At 46.2% G+C, this 25,147-nt stretch overlaps 1 protein-coding gene across 1 annotated transcript in view; it reads left to right on the top strand.

Moving 5' to 3' along the window:
• The window catches only part of LOC115146425 (protein quaking-A), a 141,160-nt gene that overhangs the window by 39,807 nt on the left and 76,206 nt on the right, over positions 1-25,147 (top strand). The window contains 1 exon segment of the mRNA XM_029688484.2: positions 12,864-13,006. Coding sequence (XP_029544344.2) covers positions 12,864-13,006 — 143 coding nt within the window.

A 25,147-nucleotide genomic window follows, 5' to 3' on the forward strand; every position in this document is an offset into this window, starting at 1 on the left:
TGTGTCTATCGGTGAGTCTCTGTTGTGCTGTGCACATGAGGTGATGAAGTTACACTTTTATGCATTTCACTACTAAAGGTTTGCCATCAGGTATCTTAGAATGGCTTTCTGCCAGAAGTCAGAGCTCTGGGTGAGTTGTCTCTACAGCTGCCGTTTTTCTTTTTACCTGTGCTTCCGACTAGCGTTTTACATTTCTCCTCTGTTCTGTGTACACATGCTGCTCTTCCTCTGTTCTGTGTACACATGCTGCTCTTCCTCTGTTCTGTGTACACATGCTGCTCTTCCTCTGTTCTGTGTACACATGCTGCTCTTCCTCTGTTCTGTGTACACATGCTGCTCTTCCTCTGTTCTGTGTACACATGCTGCTCTTCCTCTGTTCTGTGTATACATGCTGCTCTTCCTCTGTTCTGTGTACACATGCTGCTCTTCCTCTGTTATGTGTATACATGCTGCTCTTCCTCTGTTCTGTGTACACATGCTGCTCTTCCTCTGTTCTGTGTACACATGCTGCTCTTCCTCTGTTCTGTGTACACATGCTGCTCTTCCTCTGTTCTGTGTACACATGCTGCTCTTCCTCTGTTCTGTGTACACATGCTGCTCTTCCTCTGTTCTGTGTACACATGCTGCTCTTCCTCTGTTCTGTGTACACATGCTGCTCTTCCTCTGTTATGTGTATACATGCTGCTCTTCCTCTGTTCTGTGTACACATGCTGCTCTTCCTCTGTTCTGTGTATACATGCTGCTCTTCCTCTGTTCTGTGTACATATGCTGCTCTTCCTCTGTTCTGTGTACACATGCTGCTCTTCCTCTGTTATGTGTATACATGCTGCTCTTCCTCTGTTCTGTGTACACATGCTGCTCTTCCTCTGTTCTCTCCTCTGTTCTGTGTACACATGCTACTCTTCCTCTGTTCTCTCCTCTGTTCTGTGTACACATGCTGCTCTTCCTCTGTTCTCTCCTCTGTTCTGTGTACACATGCTGCTCTTCCTCTGTTCTCTCCTCTGTTCTGTGTACACATGCTACTCTTCCTCTGTTCTCTCCTCTGTTCTGTGTACACATGCTGCTCTTCCTCTGTTCTCTCCTCTGTTCTGTGTACACATGCTGCTCTTCCTCTGTTCTGTGTACACATGCTGCTCTTCCTCTGTTCTGTGTACACATGCTGCTCTTCCTCTGTTATGTGTATACATGCTGCTCTTCCTCTGTTCTGTGTACACATGCTGCTCTTCCTCTGTTCTGTGTATACATGCTGCTCTTCCTCTGTTCTGTGTACATATGCTGCTCTTCCTCTGTTCTGTGTACACATGCTGCTCTTCCTCTGTTATGTGTATACATGCTGCTCTTCCTCTGTTCTGTGTACACATGCTGCTCTTCCTCTGTTCTGTGTACACATGCTACTCTTCCTCTGTTATGTGTATACATGCTGCTCTTCCTCTGTTCTGTGTACACATGCTGCTCTTCCTCTGTTCTCTCCTCTGTTCTGTGTACACATGCTACTCTTCCTCTGTTCTCTCCTCTGTTCTGTGTACACATGCTACTCTTCCTCTGTTCAGTGTAAACATGTTGCTCTTCCTTCAGAAAAGCATGCATCACAACTTGTTCATTTGCACAATTTCTCTCATTCACTTTTGTTTGTAAATGTCCACATTCGTTATGCTTTTGTAACTTTATGAGCTGAATTTGCCTGTCTTTGCAAATGTAGTTTATTTTTTGCTCGTTAAGTTTGTGCTAATTTTGTTAGTATTCTAACAAAATTGGGGCGGCAGGGTAGCCTAGTGGTTAGAGAGTTGGACTAGTAACTGAACGGTTTTGCAACAAACCCCCGAGCTGACAAGTTACAAATCTGTCGTTCTGCAGTTAAATGCAGTTAACCCACTGTTCCTAGACCAGTTAACCCACTGTTCCTAGACCAGTTAACCCACTGTTCCTAGACCAGTTAACCCACTGTTCCTAGACCAGTTAACCCACTGTTCCTAGACCAGTTAACCCACTGTTCCTAGACCAGTTAACCCACTGTTCCTAGGCCGTCATTGAAAATAGGAATTTGTTCTTAACTGTTAAATGAAGGTTAAATAAAGGTAAAATAAATAATAGATACACAATGGGCTTTTCTTGTGTTTATTTTTAGCGTCTCCTTGTCCTTTGCCAGTAATATCGTAAAACACGAAGAGAAGGACGGTAGGGGAGTCTGGATACGACCCAAGTTATAACTAGCTCTCTAAGGTCTGCAATGACTGGCACAACGAGGAAAACTGATGCACTACCCAATTTCAAAATTGCACCTTGTGTAATCAAATATTACAGCTTTCAAGAGTAAGTTGAAAGCCTGACTGAGTTGCTGAAATAATAAATGTATATTTATTTTTGGGGCGGGGACTCTATCCCCTGCACCCCTGTAGTTTGGGAACACCGAATTAGAGACATATGCTGCTTTGCAGTGTTTTTAACTGCTGCCTTATGTCATCATCTTTGCACCTCTGACAAATCATGTTCTCCTTCCCTCCCTCCTTTTTATAAGCTTTCCATGACTGAATCCTCCCACTCCTGTCTCGCCTACTCTTTCCATGACTGAATCCTCCCTCTCCTGTCTCGCCTACTCTTTCCATGACTGAATCCTCCCTCTCCTGTCTCGCCTACTCTTTCCATGACTGAATCCTCCCTCTCCTGTCTCGCCTACTCTTTCCATGACTGAATCCTCCCTCTCCTGTCTCGCCTACTCTTTCCATGACTGAATCCTCCCTCTCCTGTCTCGCCTACTCTTTCCATGACTGAATCCTCCCTCTCCTGTCTCGCCTACTCTTTGACTCTGCGACTAGACTTGTGTTTTCACTGGGTCAATAGAGAGACTACTAGATGCTCAGTGTTCACATGTACATGTAAAGCACAGTCTATTTTCATTTCCTTGTCTTTTGTCTTTAGTCTGAGCCTCCTTTTCCTGGCTCTGCAAACCCCTGGGGAGGGAAGGAGGGAGGGGGGGGTTAGGTTCATGTGTGGGTGAGAATGTGATCTCTTACTGCTGAGTGATGTGGGGAATTGGCCTACTAGGAACGAACGACAGCAGGGGGAGAAAAGCATCAGCGCTCGGCTCAATGAGCGGGGGAGGGATGGAGAAGGACAGGGGGACTAAAGCAGACTGACAGTGTGGCACGCTAGCCGTCAGTCCCTTCAGGTGTGTGTGTGTGCCTGTTGTGTTGTCACTCTCTCCAGTACATGCAGTATAGCACCACCGCTGTCCCCTTTCTCCATAGGCCTATGTGGTCCATGCTGCCTCAGACTGATCAGACAGCTAACGTTCTACACAGCCCCCTCCAGCTCCTCCTACAAAAAATCTGAGTTTCTTCACTATCCTTTCGAGGTAGCTCTTTTCAGGCTCAATATAACATTTGAATGGAAGGCAGCCAGACGTAGACAGACAGTCCTTGTCTGAACCTGGGCTCGTTACATTTCCTGTCATTGTTGTGCGCCGACAAAATACTGCCAAGGATTTAGGGCTACTTCTAGTCTGACTGGATTTTAGCTTTCGCTTGACCAGTTCTGTCTTGTCCTGCTCAGGGGAAGTGTTTTCAAACAGTCAGGAGGTTATGTAGGCCTAGTTATTGATGTCCTGGTCAAGCAGGATATTAGTCTGTATGCTGTCATTCTAACTAGCCCTCCCTTGTCCTAATGCTGTTAAACCTCTCTCACTTGTTTGGTCTTGGACCTTTAACATTAGCTTCCTCTTCACAGTGGAAATGGATCTAGCCTTCACCGTAGCTCAAGAAGGGCAGTCTGCTCTGAGACCTGGGAGTGTGACATTTTCTTGGAACTGTGAACGAGAGAAGAAAAGTGGTAGAAACCCGAAGGCGGAGTGAGAGCTGAGGCCTAGGGAGTTTTGGAAGCAGCGAAGAGTCTCAACGTCAAACGCTGTCAGGAGTCGTCTGTGTTCTCTCCATCACTGTGACTGTCTCAAGTCGACAGTGTTACTTAGTTCCCATCCTATCAGGAGGCGTCTGTGTTCTCTCCATCACTGTGACTGTCTTCCTCCCACCACTCAAGTCGACAGTGTTACTAGTTCCCGTCCTATCAGGAGTCGTCTGTGTTCTCTCCATCACTGTGACTGTCTCAAGTCGACAGTGTTACTTAGTTCCCATCCTATCAGGTGTCGTCTGTCTGTTCTCTCCATCACTGTGACTGTCTCAAGTCGACAGTGTTACTTAGTTCCCGTCCTATCAGGAGGCGTCTATGTTCTCTCCATCACTGTGACTGTCTCAAGTCGACAGTGTTACTTAGTTCCCATCCTATCAGGCGTCGTCTGTCTGTTCTCTCCATCACTGTGACTGTCTCAAGTCGACAGTGTTACTTAGTTCCCGTCCTATCAGGAGTCGTCTGTGTGTTCTCTCCATCACTGTGACTGTCTCAAGTCGACAGTGTTACTTAGTTCCCATCCTATCAGGCGTCGTCTGTCTGTTCTCTCCATCATTGTGACTGTCTCAAGTCGACAGTGTTACTTAGTTCCCATCCTATCAGGAGGCGTCTGTGTTCTCTCCATCACTGTGACTGTCTTCCTCCCACCACTCAAGTCGACAGTGTTATTTAGTTCCCGTCCTATCAGGAGTCGTCTGTGTTCTCTCCATCACTGTGACTGTCTCAAGTCGACAGTGTTATTTAGTTCCCGTCCTATCAGGAGGCGTCTATGTTCTCTCCATCATTGTGACTGTCTCAAGTCGACAGTGTTATTTAGTTCCCATCCTATCAGGAGTCGTCTGTGTGTTCTCTCCATCACTGTGACTGTCTTCCTCCCACCACTCAAGTCGACAGTGTTATTTAGTTCCCGTCCTATCAGGAGTCGTCTGTGTTCTCTCCATCACTGTGACTGTCTCAAGTCGACAGTGTTACTAGTTCCCGTCCTATCAGGAGGCGTCTGTGTGTTCTCTCCATCACTGTGACTGTCTTCCTCCCACCACTCAAGTCGACAGTGTTATTTAGTTCCCGTCCTATCAGGAGTCGTCTGTGTTCTCTCCATCACTGTGACTGTCTCAAGTCGACAGTGTTACTAGTTCCCGTCCTATCAGGAGTCGTCTGTGTTCTCTCCATCACTGTGACTGTCTCAAGTCGACAGTGTTACTTAGTTCCCGTCCTATCAGGAGTCGTCTGTGTTCTCTCCATCACTGTGACTGTCTTCCTCCCACCACTCAAGTCGACAGTGTTACTAGTTCCCGTCCTATCAGGAGTCGAGAGCAGACCTCTGATATCCCCTACTGTGTGTTAGGCACTAGGCACAACGGGGGTGGGGTAGGTTAGGCAGAATCTGAGTGGGGAGACGTGGGGGTGAAGGAGGGCGGGAGACATGGGGGTGAAGGAGGGCGGGAGACGTGGGGGTGAAGGAGGGCGGGAGACGTGGGGGTGAAGGAGGGCGGGAGACGTGGGGGTGAAGGAGGGAGGGAGACTTATTACTACTTGATTTAACCTTAGACACGGGGTCAATAGTTTCTGATGGCACCGTACTAGCTAGTGTGGGTGTGCCTCTGTGTGGGTGTTAAACAGCACTGGAGAAACTCCTAGAGAAACTTGCAACAGCTGAATTTGCTCCATCACAGTTCTTCGAGTGCTACCCTGTGTTACTGCCAGCTTTTTCCTTTCTCTTCCATTCCGACTGAATGTTCCTCTCAAAATCTCCTCTGCCGTTTGACTAGACACACGTCTCCAGGGTGGACAAAGACAAAGAATTTAATCGACATCGCCCAGGCAGGGGATCATTTTAGATGAGCCCTGCGTTTCAGAATAGTCTTGGCGCGAGGATTTTGGCGCGAGGATTTTGGATGTTGTCAAATGGCGCACGTCTTGGGCTGGAGGCCCAGCCTCTTATTTTAATGTGACATTTTTACAGGAAATGAAAAGAGAACGTTTTTGCCAGAGTAGAGGGAGGAATGTTACAATTTGTGTTGGGTGGGTTGCCTGTTGCTAAGACTTTGAAACCTGTTGCCTGGCCCTCCTACAAGTCCCTTACCTTTTTAGTACTTCACCACCACTCTGTTCCCAGCCCAAGACCTTCCCCCTGGTCCCACACATCACACCATCTTCTCCATGCTTCACGGTGGGAACCACACATGTGGAGATAATCCGTTCACCTACTCTGTGTTTTACAAAGACACTGCGTTTGGAACCAAAAATCTCAAATTTGGACTCATCAGACCAAAAGGACAGATTTTCACGGTCTGTCAATTGCTCGTGTTTCTTGGCCCAAGCAAGTCTCTTCTTATTGGTGTCCTTTAGTATGGGTTTCTTTGCATCAATTCAACCATGAAGGCCTGATTCACAGTCTCCTCTGATCTGTTGATGTGTCTGTTACTTGAACCCTATGAAGTATTTATCTGGCCTTCAATCTGAGGTGCAGTTAACTCTAATGAACGTATCCTCTGCAGCAGAGGTAACTCTAATGAACTTATCCTCTGCAGCAGAGGTAACTCTAATGAACGTATCCTCTGCAGCAGAGGTAACTCTAATGAACGTATCCTCTGCAGCAGAGGTAACTCTAATGAACGTATCCTCTGCAGCAGAGGTAACTCTAATGAACGTATCCTCTGCAGCAGAGGTAACTCTAATGAACTTATCCTCTGCAGCAGAGGTAACTCTAATGAACTTATCCTCTGCAGCAGAGGTAACTCTAATGAACTTATCCTCTGCAGCAGAGGTAACTCTAATGAACTTATCCTCTGCAGCAGAGGTAACTCTAATGAACTTATCCTCTGCAGCAGAGGTAACTCTAATGAACTTATCCTCTGCAGCAGAGGTAACTCTAATGAACTTATCCTCTGCAGCAGAGGTAACTCTATCTTATCCTCTGCAGCAGAGGTAACTCTAATGAACTTATCCTCTGCAGCAGAGGTAACTCTAATGAACTTATCCTCTGCAGCAGAGGTAACTCTAATGAACTTATCCTCTGCAGCAGAGGTAACTCTAATGAACTTATCCTCTGCAGCAGAGGTAACTCTAATGAACTTATCCTCTGCAGCAGAGGTAACTCTAATGAACTTATCCTCTGCAGCAGAGGTAACTCTAATGAACTTATCCTCTGCAGCAGAGGTAACTCTAATGAACTTATCCTCTGCAGCAGAGGTAACTCTAATGAAATTATCCTCTGCAGCAGAGGTAACTCTGGGTCTTCCTGTGGTGGTCCTCATGAGAGCCAGTTTTATCATAGTGCTTGATGGTTTTTGCAACTGCACTTGAAGAAACTTTCAAAGTTCTTAAAATGTTCCACATTGACTAGGACGATATGGCCAAAATATATCATATGGTGTTTTTCAAATTGTTGATGGTATTTTATGTTCTACATTTGCTTTGAGTAATACGTGACCCTAGTGTGGCAACACATACATATATATTTAAAATTATTTCAATGGATCTTTCTCCATTTTGATTGTTTTATACTGTTCAACTTCAACCTAAAATCATTTCTTGCATTTCTGTCAATTTCTGCATTTCCTGCACTCATTTGAGAATATTTTTAACCAAATGTTGCAAATGTTTTGATTTAGATCAAAACACTTGGGCGATCTTTTGGAATCATGGAAATATAATGTTTATTGTAATTCTATAGTTAGAATATAAATAATGGTGGGCACTTTGAATACAGTGTTTGACATGATAACGAATGAAAATGCCATTGACCAGTTATTGCGACAGGGTAGGAAAACTCGTAAAAAAGACCATCTTACCCATCCCCGATTTTGGCGATGTCATTTACAAAATAGCCCCCAATACTCTACTCAGCAAACTGGATGCAGTCTATCACAGTGCCATCCGTTTTGTCACCAAAGCCCCATATACTACCCACCACTGCGAACTGTACGCTCTCGTTGGCTGGCCCTCGCTTCATATTCGTCGCCAAACCCACTGGCTCCAGGTCATCTACAAGACGTTGGACGTTACAAAAATACCGTTAGATGGTACTAACATTGACTGACCTTCATGTCATACAGTAATGATGGACCGTCGTTTTCTCTCTTTGCTTATTTCAGCTGTTCTTGCCATAATATGGACTTGGTCTTTTACCAAATAGGGCTGTCTTTTGTAAATCACCCCTACCTTGTCACATCACAACTGATTGACTTAAGAAGGAAATCAATTCCACAAAATAACTTTAACAAGGCTCACTTGTTAATTGAAATGCATTCCAGGTGACTACCTCGTGAAGCTGGTTGAGAGAATGCCAAGTGTGCAAAGCTGTCAAGGCAAAAGGTGGCTACTTTTGAAGAAGCTCAAATTTAAACTATATTTTTGTTATTACATGATTCCATGTGTTATTTCATAGTTTTGATGTCTTCACTATTATTCTACAATGTAGAAGACAGTAAAAATAAACTCTTGAATGAGTAGATGTCAACTTGACTGCTACTGTATGTATTATATGTATACTGAATCCCTTCCTCACTCCAACACATCTGGGAGACAATTGGACAGTTCAACTAAGGCCAGGCCAATGATTAATTGTTCAACATTGAACTGCTGATTTCATTTGGCCTGACCTAAGAAGCTGTCCTCCTTCCAGGGAGGGACCTAGCCACTTATCAGTTCCGCCTCCCCCCATTAATATATCGACAGATGAATAGATTCTTCACAAAGTCATGCTAATGGGGAGGAGTGATGTGATCTCAGTGGTCTGACCTGGGCCGGCACACTCTGTGACCCATGGAGAAGTGAAGTTTATGTTGTAATGGAAGGTTGGGTTGTGTGTGTGTGTGTGTGTGTGTCCAGCCCCACCCTGTGCATCCAGCCAGATGCTTTCCACTGTAGAGATTCTACCCAGCTGCATACCAGATGTGCCTAACCGCATTTGATTGTGTGTGTGTGTTAAACCTCATCGATTACAACCTGTCAGTCCCTTGTCGGGATAAAAATGAAAACATAACAAAGTAGAAGTTGGTGCACTCGTCTGTGGTTTTTGGTGTTCGCAGTGAAGGTTAGTTATGCTGTAGAGGTGATTTCCCTCCCCTGTCATTCGGGGTCAGGTATTGACATAGAGTATTCTCATGCAGAGGCTTAAGTAGAAGCTCTGCCTTTTTGAGGCCCACCCCAGATAGGTTTCCTTCTACCCCTCTCCCTCAGATGGCCTCTTCCCTCAGCCTTCAGGGGACAAGACGGAGCACGGACCTGCTCTGAACGATTTTACTGTCTGGTGTGAGTCATCCCATCTAATACATAAAAAACTAAGGACATGGAACACTACCATGCACATACCATCACTGATAAAAGGTGAGCTCGTTCCAATAGTGGAGGAGTACAAATACCTTGGGCTAGTCATTGACAGCAAGCTGTCCTGGGATCACTGTACTGGTGCTATTTTTAAGAAAGACCAACGGACTATATTTCCTACGGAAACTGCACTTTTTTTATTGTTGATCTAACCATCATGGTTCTCTATTATAAATGGTTCATTGAGAGCATTCTGTCCTACTGCTTGACCTGCTTGTTTGGGAATATCAAGGTTGCACAGAAAAATATGTTTGACAAGATAGTCAAGACATATAATCAGCAACCGCTAGAACTATCATCTCTCTACCTGGGCAGAGCACTCCAGAAGGCTAATGAAATAGTGGGTGACTCTTCCCTGACACTCCACCCTGAATTCCAGCTCCTTCCCTCTGGACACAGGTACAGACCCCCCCCAAAAAAAAATAGGGCCAAGTTCTCTTTTATTCTAAATGCAATTCTGCAACTTAACAATATGTTGCACCAATATCCAGTTAGCACTTACACTATGAAACTGCACTCTGCCTATTTGTTTCCTTTGACTGCTGCAAGATTCATTGCCTCTCAGGACATTAAAGTTTTCTGAATCGGCCTCAACATTTGTGGTGATTTCAAGGCTCTCCCTCACCTCCATTGGTCTGAAATGAACTCTCTGTTCTGCTAAACCGCCTACCAAGGTGCTGTTTTGGTTTTTACCTCAACATTTTATTGGGGGCAATAAGAAGGGTGGTTGGGGCCCAATGGAGAAGAGTGTGTCGGTCAGGGCCGGACATTGGAAGAGTGGTCATGCTGCTTTCCAATGGTTGTCCATAGAGCCCGACCGATATGGGATTTTAGAATGGAAATACTCACAAACAGCTGATATATCTGCCTGTTTTTTTATGGAAAAACTGTTACTCTAATGAAAGGAGGATAAACTGTTTTGATTCAAGAACAAATGTGCCTAGGCTCTGAAGACTGAGCTGCCTCATACTAGCCAGCTGAAAAACAACGACAGGACACATTTTTCAATGAATTGGTTTTTAGCTGTGTTTTCATCGATTTTGTAGGGGCTTTAGCCACTGAATTCTGATAGCTGTTACTTGAAAGTAAAAACATCAATCACAAAATTCGCTGCTGGCACTGCGCTGCCTCTCGCCCCAAGCGTTGCACCAGTGAACAGTCTTTGTGTCCCTACCTCATTTCAAGTTGACACTTAATGGTTACCGTAAAAGTTTAGCGTAGGGACATTCCAAGGATCCTGGATTAGCACTGATTCTCAGTGAACGGTGTCAAGTACGCTCACACAGCTACCCAGCTAGCACAGTGGATCTGGGCCCATTCCGGCTGAGAGTCGGGGCACTGATTAGGCAGTATTACTTATGGCTAGAATGTGGAGATTGAGCTCGGGCCGATTCCGGTGAGATATCTGGCCCAAATTTATTTCTTTGAGCTGCTTTATGTAATTATCATTTCATTATTTATTTTATCATTGTTTCCGTGCTGAAGAAATACAATTAACATTTCCATAATTCTTTAAGAGTCCTGTTTTAAGTAGTATTTTATACTTAGTGCAAGGCAATTGATAAGCATAAACTTTGAATGGAGCCTCCCGAGTGGCGCAGCGGTCTAAGACATTGAAACTGGCTTGCTCCAGATGCTGGTTCGATACCCGTGCTGGCCGCAACCGGGAGACCCATGAGGCGCCGCACAGTTGTCCAGTGTCGTTAGAGGAGGGTTTGGCCCGGGATATCCTAGTCCCATTGCGCTGTAGCGACTCCTGTGGCGGGCGTGAATGCAGTCACCAGGTGTCCAGTGTCGTTAGAGGAGGGTTTGGCCCGGGATATCCTAGTCCCATTGCGCTGTAGCGACTCCTGTGGCGGGCGTGAATGCAGTCACCAGGTGTACAGTGTCGTTAGAGGAGGGTTTGGCCTGGGATATCCTAGTCCCATTGCGCTGTAGCGACTCCTGTGGCGGGCGTGAATGCAGTCACCAGGTGTACAGTGTCGTTAGAGGAGGGTTTGGCCCGGGATATCCTAGTCCCATTGCGCTGTAGCGACTCCTGTGGCGGGCGTGAATGCAGTCACCAGGTGTACAGTGTCGTTAGAGGAGGGTTTGGCCCGGGATATCCTAGTCCCATTGCGCTGTAGCGACTCCTGTGGCGGGCGTGAATGCAGTCACCAGGTGTACAGTGTCGTTAGAGGAGGGTTTGGCCCGGGATATCCTAGTCCCATTGCGCTGTAGCGACTCCTGTGGCGGGCGTGAATGCAGTCACCAGGTGTACAGTGTCGTTAGAGGAGGGTTTGGCCCGGGATATCCTAGTCCCATTGCGCTGTAGCGACTCCTGTGGCGGGCGTGAATGCAGTCACCAGGTGTACAGTGTCGTTAGAGGAGGGTTTGGCCCGGGATATCCTAGTCCCATTGCGCTGTAGCGACTCCTGTGGCGGGCGTGAATGCAGTCACCAGGTGTACAGTGTCGTTAGAGGAGGGTTTGGCCCGGGATATCCTAGTCCCATTGCGCTGTAGCGACTCCTGTGGCGGGCGTGAATGCAGTCACCAGGTGTACAGTGTCGTTAGAGGAGGGTTTGGCCCGGGATATCCTAGTCCCATTGCGCTGTAGCGACTCCTGTGGCGGGCGTGAATGCAGTCACCAGGTGTACAGTGTCGTTAGAGGAGGGTTTGGCCCGGGATATCCTAGTCCCATTGCGCTGTAGCGACTCCTGTGGCGGGCGTGAATGCAGTCACCAGGTGTACAGTGTTTCCTTTTTTTGGTGGATGAGTATAATTTGTATGCCTAAAATGTATAATTGTAAAATTTAAAATGACTAAATCTGGTCGTTTTGTATACATTTATTTAAATTTGCATGGGGCTTCTGGGAGGATGCTGGCTGAATTCTGGTAGATGAAAACGACCCGACGTATTTGGTAGTAATTCTCTCCTCCGACTGGTGTAGTTGCGTTGGGGGATAGTGTCCCGTCTTGCTGTAGCGCCAAGGCAAGATGGACTTATAGCCATGTAAAGAACGGCCCTCTTCAGGACCAATGATTATATTGGATCTTAAAGCTGTCCTTTTTGGTTAAAAACCGTTACGAATGCATCTGTAAAAGACTTATCGGTCTATTTTTTAAATATATATTTCTATATATGAACTCCTTGTCTCAACACAACACGCCCCCTGGAGGTCAACTGACTGCGTTGCCCCGTCTGTTTTATCTGACAGGCGGATCTGAGCTGAACGATTAGCTCGCTCCCACTGTCCTATGCTGCCCCCAACACACTATTTAACTCGACCAGCCACCACCGACCACCTCAACGCACGGCTGTGGCCAGAATGAATCAGTTGGACGGGCCTTTCATTTCCCCTTATTTATTGATTGATTTATTGATTTTCCACATGACCTCCTGTTTGCACACTTAAGAATTCTGTTATGATAAAGACATTAGGCGGTTCATGAGTTTCAAGTTTGGGGAAGCTTCCAGTTGATCCTACCATTTCTACCCATCTGTGTGCCATTTCACTCCGATTCGTACTTAGTTTTGTGTCTAGTGCCGTTGTCTTGACTTTTCCATAGCCTTTCAAGTGTGTTTTTTGTTGTTGTGGGTAATTGTGCATCCACTCCTCTAACCGTGTGTTGTCTGTGCTGGTGTGTTTCAGAGATCCACAGAGTGAGGAAAGACATGTACAACGACACAGCCAACGGACCTATAGAAAAACAGCCTCTGGAATTACCCGAGGCCCTGGGGCCAATCATTCATCTGCAGGAGAAGCTCTTTGTGCCTCTAAAAGAGTACCCTGACGTAAGCCATGTCTCACACACACACACACACCCATACACATATATATACACACACACACATATATATATATATATATACACACACACCTGCGTAGATGTTTATATATCACACACGCGCACACAGGCTCCTTGTTACATTCAGATTTAAGCCTGTCAGTTGTCTCTACCACCAAGTTCACCTTGTCCTTGCCTCTGACAAGGCGTCAGCGGTTTGATGGCCCTGCTCAAACAAATAGCCCATAATGTACCTAGTCAATCAGGAGCTATAGAGAGCTATCCTTGAACTCCTTTTCTCTGGTGTCTCTCTCTCTCTTCCGCTCTCCATATCCCACATGCAGAGGGGGGGGTGGTAGTTTATAGCCTTACATTGTCACTGAAGGCCAAAGGAGTCCTCACGCCCTCTCCCTCGGTCCCTATTTTCTCCCTACTATTCCTTGTTATCACACAGAATAACATTGAAACCTGCTGCACAGCATTGAAACCTGCTTCACAGCACTGCACTGCATTGAAACCCGCTTTACTGCATTGAAACATGCTTTGCTGCACTGCACTGCATTGAAACATGCTTTACTGCACTGCACAACATTGAAACCTGCTTCACTGCACTGCACTGCATTGAAACATGCAGTGCTGCACTGCACTGCATTGAAACCTACTTTACTGCACTGCATTGAAACCTGCTTTACTGCACTGCATTGCATTGAAACCTGCTTTACTGCACTGCATTGAAACCTGCTTTACTGCACTGCATTGAAACCTGCTTTACTGCACTGCATTGAAACCTGCGTTGCTGCTTTGCTGCACAGAAATCAAATTACAATTTGTCATATGCGCTGAATACAAGTGTAGACCTTACCGTTAAATGCATTGAAACCTGTTTTAGCACACAGAATAGCATTGAAAGCTACTTTAGCACACAGAATAGCATTGAAAGCTACTTTAGCACACAGAATAGCATTGAAAGCTACTTTAGCACACAGAATAGCATTGAAAGCTACTTTAGCACACAGAATAGCATTGAAAGCTACTTTAGCACACAGAATAGCATTGAAAGCTACTTTAGCACACAGAATAGCATTGCATTCTAATTGAATGCTACAAATTTGCTCCACCAGTGGTGGTATCATTGAAGGTGTATTCTACTCTGTTTCCACCCGGCTAAATGAAGTGCCTCCAGAAGGAAAACAGGATGCTACCAGCTGTTTAGGATTTAGTTTCCCAAATGGGTGGAGGAGCAGGTGGGGAGGGAAGGGAGAGGGACGGTGTTGAAAACAACCTTTCCAAAAATACACAGGGAGGTGGAAAATAGAAGGCTCCCCACTCAACTCCCTGAATGGCTCTTGAAATCATCCAGAGTTGAGACTGGACTAGACTGGACGGAGAGGGTTGTGGCTGTATAGAGTAAGTACACTGCAAGGACACTGAGAGGCCTGGGTAGGAGCACAGACGGACGCTGTCAATTCTATCTGTAGAGATCAGGGGAGGTTATAGGATGGAGTGTTTGCCTTGGGGGTTGGGGCCATGGTATTGATGAAGGAGAATGTGTGTACACAGTGTGTGAGGAGTTTGGGGAGTTTTGCCGGGTGGGTGGGAAGGGCACCAGTTCCCACCAGCCCAGTCCAGCCCACCCAGCCCAGTCTAGCCCAGTCTAGCCCAGTCCAGCCCAGTCCACCCAGGCCAACTCCACCTCAGCCATAAGACTGCTGAACAATTAATCAAATGGCCACCGGACTATTTGTTTTGTACACTGCTGCTACTCGCTGTTTCTCTATGCATAGCCACTTCACCCCTACCTACATGTACACTGCTGCTACTCACTGTTTCTCTATGCATAGCCACTTCACCCCTACCTACACTGCTGCTACTCACTGTTTCTCTATGCAAGCCACTTCACCCCTACCTATGAAACACTGCCACTGTTTCTCTATGCATAGCCACTTCACCCCTACATGTACACTGCTGCTACTCACTGTTTCTCTATGCATAGCCACTTCACCCCTACCTACATGTACACTGCTGCTACTCACTGTTTCTCTATGCATAGCCACTTCACCCCTACCTACATGTACACTGCTGCTACTCACTGTTTCTCTATGCATAGCCACTTCACCCTACCTACATGTACACTGCTGCTACTCACTGTTTCTCTATGCATAGCCACTTCACCCCTACCTACATGTACACTGCTGCTAGCTGTTTCTCTATGCATAGCCACTTCACCCCTACCTACATGTACACTGCTGCTACTCACTGTTTCTCTATGCATAGCCACTTCACCCCTACCTACATGTACACTGCTGCTACTCACTGTTTCTCTATGCATAGCCACTTCACCCCTACCTACATGTACACTGCTGCTACTGCTGTTTCTCTATGCATAGCCACTTCACCCCTACCTGTTTCATGTACACTGCTGCTACTCACTGTTTCTCTATGCATAGCCACTTCACCCCTACCTCCATGTACACTGCTGCTACTCACTGTTTCTCTATGCATAGCCACTTCACCCCTACCTACATGTACACTGCTGCTACTCACTGTTTCTCTATGCATAGCCACTTCACCCCTACCTACATGTACACTGCTGCTACTTGAAATTCTCTATGCATAGCCACTTCACCCCTACCTACATGTACACTGCTGCTACTCACTGTTTCTCTATGCATAGCCACTTCACCCCTACCTCCATGTACACTGCTGCTACTCACTGTTTCTCTATGCATAGCCACTTCACTTCCCCCTACCTATGTACACTGCTGCTACTCACTGTTTCTCTATGCATAGCCACTTCACCCCTACCTACATGTACACTGCTGCTACTCACTGTTTCTCTATGCATAGCCACTTCACCCCTACCTACATGTACACTGCTGCTACTCGCTGTTTCTCTATGCATAGCCACTTCACCCCTACCTACATGTACACTGCTGCTACTCACTGTTTCTCTATGCATAGCCACTTCACCCCTACCTACATGTACACTGCTGCTACTCGCTGTTTCTCTATGCATAGCCACTTCACCCCTACCTACATGTACACTGCTGCTACTCACTGTTTCTCTATGCATAGCCACTTCACCCCTACCTACATGTACACTGCTGCTACTCACTGTTTCTCTATGCATAGCCACTTCACCCCTACCTACATGTACACTGCTGCTACTCACTGTTTCTCTATGCATAGCCACTTCACCCCTACCTACATGTACAAATGACCTCTAACCTGTACCCTCGCACACTTACTCTGTACCTACCCGTACCCCCTGTGTATAGCCTTGTTATTATGTTACTGTGTTACTTTTTATTATTTTTACTTTAGTTTATTTGGTAAATATTTTCTTAACTCTTCTTGAACTGCATTGTTGGTTAAGGGCTTGTAAGTCAGCATTTCACTGTGAGGTCTACACTGTTGGTTAAGGGCTTGTAAGTAAGCATTTCACTGTGAGGTCTACACTGTTGGTTAAGGGCTTGTAAGTCAGCATTTCACTGTGAGGTCTACACTGTTGGTTAAGGGCTTGTAAGTCAGCATTTCACTGTGAGGTCTACACTGTTGGTTAAGGTCTTGTAAGTCAGCATTTCACTGTGAGCTCTACACTGTTGGTTAAGGTCTTGTAAGTCAGCATTTCACTGTGAGGTCTACACTGTTGGTTAAGGTCTTGTAAGTCAGCATTTCACTGTGAGCTCTACACTGTTGGTTAAGGTCTTGTAAGTCAGCATTTCACTGTGAGCTCTACACTGTTGGTTAAGGGCTTGTAAGTAAGCATTTCACTGTAAGGTCTACACTGTTGGTTAAGGGCTGGTCAGTCAGCGTTTCACTGTGAGGTCTACACTGTTGGTTAAGGTCTTGTAAGTAAGCATTTCACTGTGAGGTCTACACTGTTGGTTAAGGTCTTGTAAGTCAGCATTTCACTGTGAGCTCTACACTGTTGGTTAAGGTCTTGTAAGTCAGCATTTCACTGTGAGCTCTACACTGTTGGTTAAGGGCTTGTAAGTAAGCATTTCACTGTGAGCTCTACACTGTTGGTTAAGGGCTTGTAAGTAAGCATTTCACTGTGAGGTCTACACTGTTGGTTAAGGGCTGGTCAGTCAGCATTTCACTGTGAGGTCTACACTGTTGGTTAAGGTCTTGTAAGTAAGCATTTCACTGTGAGGTCTACACTGTTGGTTAAGGTCTTGTAAGTCAGCATTTCACTGTGAGCTCTACACTGTTGGTTAAGGGCTTGTCAGTCAGCATTTCACTGTGAGCTCTACACTGTTGGTTAAGGGCTTGTAAGTCAGCATTTCACTGTGAGGTCTACACTGTTGGTTAAGGGCTTGTAAGTCAGCATTTCACTGTGAGGTCTACACTGTTGGTTAAGGGCTTGTAAGTAAGCGCATGTGACCATTTAAGTTTGATTTGATCCTGACTTAAATTCACCAGATATTCATCCAGATGTATGTGGGGGGAGGGGAGAGGAGGGAGGGGGCACCCCCTAAGCTAGTTGACGTGGGGAGGCTGAATGACCGCTTTCCTGTTCGCACCGGAGACCCGTCTGGTATGGTAGGACGTTCTTTTAAAAACACACCCAGGCATCCTCAGCTGACCTCTTTTTCTTTCTCTTGCGCTCTTTCTTTCTCTCTCTCATATGCAACACCAGTCAGGTCATTAAGGCAGTAACTTAAAAGAAATGTAAAACAAAAGGTTAAATCGTTGTGGCTATTTAAAGAAACCCTGATTGTAATGGAGTTGCTGCGTTAGCTTAGAGTCACTCTTATTAGGCGGCCTTTATGTCGAGGGAATTTTCTCCTCACGTTCCCCATTTTCACATCTTCCCCAGTTCCCACACCTGTCTGCTTTTGTCCAAGGAGTGGCAGACTCCTTCTCACCATTTCCCTTCCACTCTTTCATACTCCTCCTCTCGTTCTCAGTTCCCTCCTCCCAGTAATTAGATTGTCTTGGTCCTCTGCTGCAGTGCAGCATGTCAATTACACCAAAATAACTTGTCCTGCCAAGACGTCCGTGCTCTAATTCTCCTACCTTAGGACATGCACGCTGAGGTGAGAGAGAGCTCGTGTGTGTGTGTGTCGAGGTAGTCGTTTGATGATGTCATCGGTGTGGAAACTTCGGAAGTGCGGCATTATGTCACTCCGAGACGACTGCAGGTGAGGACAGGGTGGGTGATGGTCACTCAGAGACACCTCACTCTGGACACACCTCGCTCTGGAGACACCTCACTCTGGACACACCTCACTCTGGACACACCTCACTCTGGACACACCTCACTCTGGACACACCTCACTCTGGAGACACCTCACTCTGGAGACACCTCGCCCTGGAGACGCCTCACCCTGGAGACACCTCGCTCTGGAGACACCTCACTCTGGAGACACCTCGCTCTGGAGACACCTCGCTCTGGAGACACCTCGCCCTGGAGACACCTCGCTCTGGAGACACCTCGCCCTGGAGACGCCTCGCCTGGAGACGCCTCACCCTGGAGACACCTCACCCTGGAGACGCGTCACCCTGGAGACACCTCGCTCTGGAGACACCTCGCCCTGGAGACACCTCACTCTGGAGACGCGTCACCCTGGAGACACCTCGCTCTGGAGACACCTCGCCCTGGAGACACCTCGCTCTGGAGACGCCTCACCCTGGAGACACCTCGCTCTGGAGACACCTCGCCCTGGAGACACCTCACTCTGGAGACGCGTCACCCTGGAGACACCTCGCTCTGGAGACACCTCGCTCTGGAGACACCTCGCCCTGGAGACGCGTCACCCTGGAGACGCGTCACCCTGGAGACACCTCGCTCTGGCGACACCTCACCCTGGAGACGCGTCACCCTGTCATCTCTTTCTATGACCTTCAAACACAGTTACTTCCTTCCTTGTTTACTAACACCATGTGATGCCTGCAACACCCCTGGACAGCCCAATGGGTTGTGTGTGTGTAGTAAGGGATTGTGGGAGACTGACTAGGTTGAGGTATTCTAACCTAACCCTTCCCACCTGCTCTAGGTTGCCTGCTGAGGCTATGAAATAGGACACCCTGTTGGATGTAGGCGGTTGAGCAACTGGTCTGGAAAACAAGGCCATCTGGAAAGGGCTCTTTTTGAAGGAGCCGTTTGTCTCCTCTATAGGTCCTCTGGCTGCCATGATGTCCAGCACGGTGTAGTGTGTGTGTTGCCTAAACGTGCTTTGGATGTGTGTTCATTGATGCATAGAAGTGTCTTGATTGTTGCTATTAATGAGTTGAATGACTAGTTCTTGATTCCATCCAGCATCAGTTGTTGTTGGGATTGAATGATTCAATACAAGACTGTTCTCGTATACCTGCCACCACAATGTGATTCTAGTCTCAGGAAGGTTTTATTATTGTCTTCAAATAAGCCTATCGGTCCCGTCTTCTACCCCACTAGAACGTGTGTCCGTCCCTAACTTTACTGTTGTCTACCAGGGGTGCTGCTGTTGTCATGGTGTTGATGTTTACATTTTATTAGGTCTCTGCGGTGGCAGCAACCGGAGCCGGTCGGCAAGGAAACAGCTGTTTGATCGGCGTGCTGAGCGAGTGTACTCTCCCAGTCTTCATTTGCAGGTTATTACTGTGGCTTTTGAAGCAAAATGTCGCCAATTGAGCGTCTCAAATGACTTCCCAGCGTCCCCCGTCCCCCCCTTCATGGGCTCTTGTTTATGCAGTTGGAAGCAGACGACACCTACTATTTACTCCCTATTGATCCCCACAGTCGTCATTAAAACCTTACAACCTAGTGGTCAAAGAAGACGCATGCTCCACTTCAGAGTGGGACGCTTGCTTGAATGTCTTCGGGTCTGCATCTATGAAGGTCAAGTACAAAATGGAGGAAGTGAACAATCCGGTTTAGATTTAATTCAATGTTGACACAAATGCAGTAAGATGCAACAAACTTCTACACATGTGACTGTACCTCACAAGCCAGTACAATAGACTACAGATGGAGAGAAACCTAACGCCCCATATAGTACCAACCAATACTACTCACCTGACATACAGGACAGGTGTGGACCAGTGCTGCCTTGCCTGCAGTCTTCTGGTTGGCAGCTGCCCCCGCGATGGCATCAGTCAACAAGTTCAGTGAGCGTTAGATAACACCCCCCCCCCCCCCCCCAAATTGTTCAGAATAATGACTTGAACAGCTGTTTGGCAGGAGTGTGTGTGTATAAGCTTTTGTTACAGCCCATACCTGATTACAAATCGTAGCCTATCGCTGTGATTCGGTATGTTGATTATTTAAGTCAGGTGTTAGAGCTGGGCTTGGACAAAACCCTTCACACTCTCCTGCCCTTCAGGACTTTCTGCAATGACTGAAACAGACCAGAGCGAGAGAACAGTGTTCCAGGTTGAAACGGCTGACCTAGTTGAGAGGTGACAAGACTCAGGCACCGCCATTGGGGGGCATCAATAACATGACAGTAGTTCTACCTCAAAGATGGTGCCGTCAGACATGGCAGCTCTGCTTCTATATCCTAAGCAACTTTGCAGTATTTCGTTTTTGTGTGTGTGACATTATTAGCGTTTTTACATACAGCCAGCGGTAACTCACCAGCATTATGACCAGCAATACGACATTCCTGAATTGGATCGTACCCCCCAGGGCAACTGAACTTATTCCAGAGGCTGCTCCAAAAGGCTGCCGGGCACACCGTCCACCACTTCCGAGTATATTACTGGCTAATGTTCAGTCTCTGGACAATAAAGTATATGAGCTCAGGGAGAGGATCTCCTTCCAGAGAGACATCAGGGACTGGAACATACTGTCTCACGGATATCATCTCGATATATCATCTCGAGATATACTGTCCCCGTCCCAAACGGCCAGCTGGATTCTCAGTACATCGCAGAGACGGTAATAAAGAACTTTCTGGGAAGAAGGGTGGTGGTCTATTTTTCATAAGGGAAAGGGGGATACGTAGTGAGTTGTCCAACTGAGGGGTGCGGGGGGCTGCCTTAATCAACATCCACGGCGTCCCGGAAACCGTGGTTTAACTGCCTTGCTCAGGGGCAGAAAGACAGATTTTTATCTTGTCAGCTTGGGGATTCGATCCAGCAGCCTTTCGGTTACTGGTCCAACGCTCTTAACCACTAGGCTACCTGCCACCCATTAACTACTCATGGTGTGATTGTGATAACATAGAGAAACTCAAGTCATTTTGTAGATTACCTCACAATCAAATGCTGACCGTATTACCTCCCAGGAGAATTCTCTTTTGGTTAATGTCACAGCCGTGTATATTCAACCCTTAAGGAACTACACTTGACTTTATGAAAACTGGAAACCACATATCCTGAGGCCCCATTTATTGCAGCTGGGGATTTTAACAAAGCAAATTTTAGTAAAACGCTACCGAAGTTATAGCAACAGTGTAGTACTCGCTCTGGTAAAACACTCGATCACTGCTATGCTTACACGGCTCTCCCCCACCCTCCCTTCAAATCAGTGGCATTGACTAAAATACAGTAGAATAGAATACAGTATATACATATGAGATTTTGTTAGATACTACTGCTCTTTTGGAGCTAGGCACACAGGCCTTTCACTACACTCGCAATAACAACTTAAAATTATCTGGTGATAGCACAACAGTAAACAAAGATAGTAGCATATTTCTACCCTGCAGGTGCTACACAAAATGCAGAAATAAAATATAAAACATGCCTTACCTTTTGACGAGCTTCTTTTGTTGGCAATCCAATATGTCCCATAAACATCACAATTGGTCCTTTTGTTCGATTAATTCCGTCCATATATATCCAAAATGTCAATTCATTTGGCGCGTTTGATCCAGAAAAAAACTGCTTCCAAAATGCGCAACGTCACTACAAAATATTTCAAACTTTGACAAAATATTTCAAACTACTTTTGTAATACAACTTTAGGTATTTTTAAACGTTAATAATCAAATTGAAGACGGGTCTATCTGTGTTCAATACAGGAACACAACAAACCAAGCTACCTTTCAAGTCTTGCGCAACTCTCAAGAGTGTTACGTAGTTCCTAGTTGGTCCTACTTCTTCATTGCACAAATGAATAACCTCAACCAAATTCCAAAGACTGGTGACATCCAGGAACCGAAAACAAGTTCCTAAGAAATATCGTTTGCCAATGAGAACTGAGTGAACAGACAGAGACCTAAAAAATAGTAATTTCTAAACGGTTAGTCCTCTGGGTTTTGCCTGCTACATAAATTCTGTTATACTCACAGACATGATTCAAACAGTTTTAGAAACTTCAGTGTTTTTTATCCAAAACTACTAATAATATGCATATCTTATATTCTTGGCATGAGTAGCAGGAAGTTGAAATTGGGTATGCTATTTATCCAAATGTTAACAGAACTTAAGAAGTTAACAGAACTTTAGCCAATTTATGAATTACTAAATTTAGCTAACATTAGATTCTTAAATTCGCCTTGATTCGGCAGTCTCGCCCATATCAGCATAATCCTGGTGACGTGAAGCATTTTATAGGCATTTGTAGTTCTGTTATAATAGCCACATTAGCAGCTAATTACATTTCATTTTTTTGGGGGGGGTAAATACAGGCAAAAATATTGATACATGTTGCCCCTGTCCGAGAGAGATGTACACTTATCAAAATGTCACGCCAGGTTAAGCTGACAGGAAACACAGCCCCCTAGAATTCACAATGGACATAGTGGTGGGAAACCAATTGGAACTATTTCCATTTTTTTGACTGCTTGGTTTTATGGGTAGTATGACTCCTACTGTGGTAGACCATTTGCTCAGATTATTTTGGGGATGTCGCTTTCGCTTTAGTCAGTTTTTTGTAGATGTTTCTTGTGATTTATGCTCCATACGGTGTCGTTGAACATGTTTGTACTGCGGCCACCAAATGTCAGATTCAGCATTTAATTGTGTGATTTATTAACACTGTTAAATAGTGTTGACAATGGTTTGTGTCTGTTTTGATATTCCGTAGATCGTCTATTTGTGGAGATGACACGTCCCCCCCCCGAGCCCCCATCCTTGTAACAACAGTTTACACTAAACACGTCTTGAAATCTAGTCTGAGATGGCTTTTTACAAATCAAACGTGTCGCAATTCATTTGCATCAATGGATACCCCACCCGTTCAGCATAAATCAACAGGGAAAAGCTCTGAGGGAAGTAATGCAGAATAAAGTGCCAGTGTCCTATCCAGTTAAAATGGGGATTTGTCTGGGTGTGTCCATGTCCGTCAGTCCATGTGTCGGGGGGGGTGATTTACCTCCGCTGCTAGGGACATTAATTAGAAGCCACGGAGGACACTCTTTTGGCAGGTGGACAAGAAGCCTGCCGCAACACACCCCAGTGGTCTGAGTGTGCGTCTTGAGAGAACGCTGCGACAAGTGGGTGTCCTTTATCCATGGTGACCAGAGCGAAGAGAATGAGGGGAAAAGGGGAGGGGGAGACAGAAGGAGAGGTGAGGTGAAAAGGGGAGGGGAGACAGAAGGAGAGGTGAGGTGAAAAGGGGAGGGGGAGACAGAAGGAGAGGTGAGGTGAAAAGGGAGGGGGAGACAGAAGGAGAGGTGAGGTGAAAAGGGGGGGGAGACCGAAGGAGAGGTGAGGTGAAAAGGGGAGGGGGAGACGTCGAGAGGGAGGGAGGGGGAGACGTCGAGAGGGAGGGAGGGGGAGACGTCGAGAGGGAGGGAGGGGGGAGACGTCGAGAGGGAGGGAGGGGGGAGGGAGGGAGACGTCGAGAGGGAGGGAGGGAGGGAGGGAGGGAGGGAGACGTCGAGAGGGAGGGAGGGAGGGGAGGGAGGGAGAGGAGGGAGGGAGGGAGAGGGGAGACGCGAGAGGGAGGGAGGGAGGGAGAGGGGAGACGCGAGAGGGAGGGAGAGGGGAGACGTCGAGAGGGAGGGAGGGAGGGAGGGGGGAGACGTCGAGAGGGAGGGAGGGGGGAGACGGTGATAACGGTGGCGTTCACAACACTGCACACCTCTCTGGTGTGCCACTCTCCCCATCACACGTAATGAACAGTCAAGGTCATGCTGCCACTGTCACCTCTGCCTTTCTGCTCCATGGTCTTCACTTCACTACACACTTCACTACACACTTCACTACACACTGCTACACATTTCACACTTCACTACACACTTCACTACACACTTCACTACACATTTCACACTTCACTACACACTGCTACACATTTCACTACACACTTCACTACACTTCACACTGCTACACATTTCACACTGCTACACATTTCACACTGCTACACATTTCACACTTCACGACACATTTCACACTTAACTACACACTTCACTACACATTTCACACTTCACTACACACTTCACTACACATTTCACACTACACATTTCACACTTCACTACACACTTCACTACACATTTCACACTTCACTACACACTTCACTACACATTTCACACTTCACTACACACTTCACACTTCACTACATTTCACACTTCACTACACATTTCACACTTCACTACACACTTCACTACACATTTCACACTTCACTACACACTTCACTACACATTTCACACTTCACTACACACTTCACTACACATTTCACACTTCACTACACACTTCACTACACATTTCACACTTCACTACACACTTCACTACACATTTCACACTTCACTACACAGTTCACACTTCACCACACACTTCACCACACATTTCACACTTCATTACACATTTCACTACGCACTTCATTACACATTTCACTACGCACTTCATTACACATTTCACTACGCACTTCACTACACATTTCACACTTCACTACACACTTCACTACACATTTCACACTTCACTACACATTTCACACTTCACTACACACTTCACTACACATTTCACACTTCACTACACACTTCACTACACACTTCACGACACATTTTCACTACACACTTCTTCACTACACATTTCACTACACACTTCACTACACATTTCACACTTCACGTCACACTTCACTACATACTTCACTACACATTTCACACTTCACTACACATTTCACACTTCACTACACACTTCACTACACATTTCACATTTCACTACACACTTCTACACATTTCACACTTCACTACACACTTTACACTTCACTACACATTTCACACTTCACTACACATTTCACACTTCACTACACATTTCACACTTCACTTCACTACAC

The sequence above is a fragment of the Oncorhynchus nerka genome, linkage group LG18, assembly GCF_034236695.1.
Source record: "Oncorhynchus nerka isolate Pitt River linkage group LG18, Oner_Uvic_2.0, whole genome shotgun sequence".
NCBI classification, from domain to species: Eukaryota; Metazoa; Chordata; class Actinopteri; order Salmoniformes; family Salmonidae; genus Oncorhynchus; species Oncorhynchus nerka.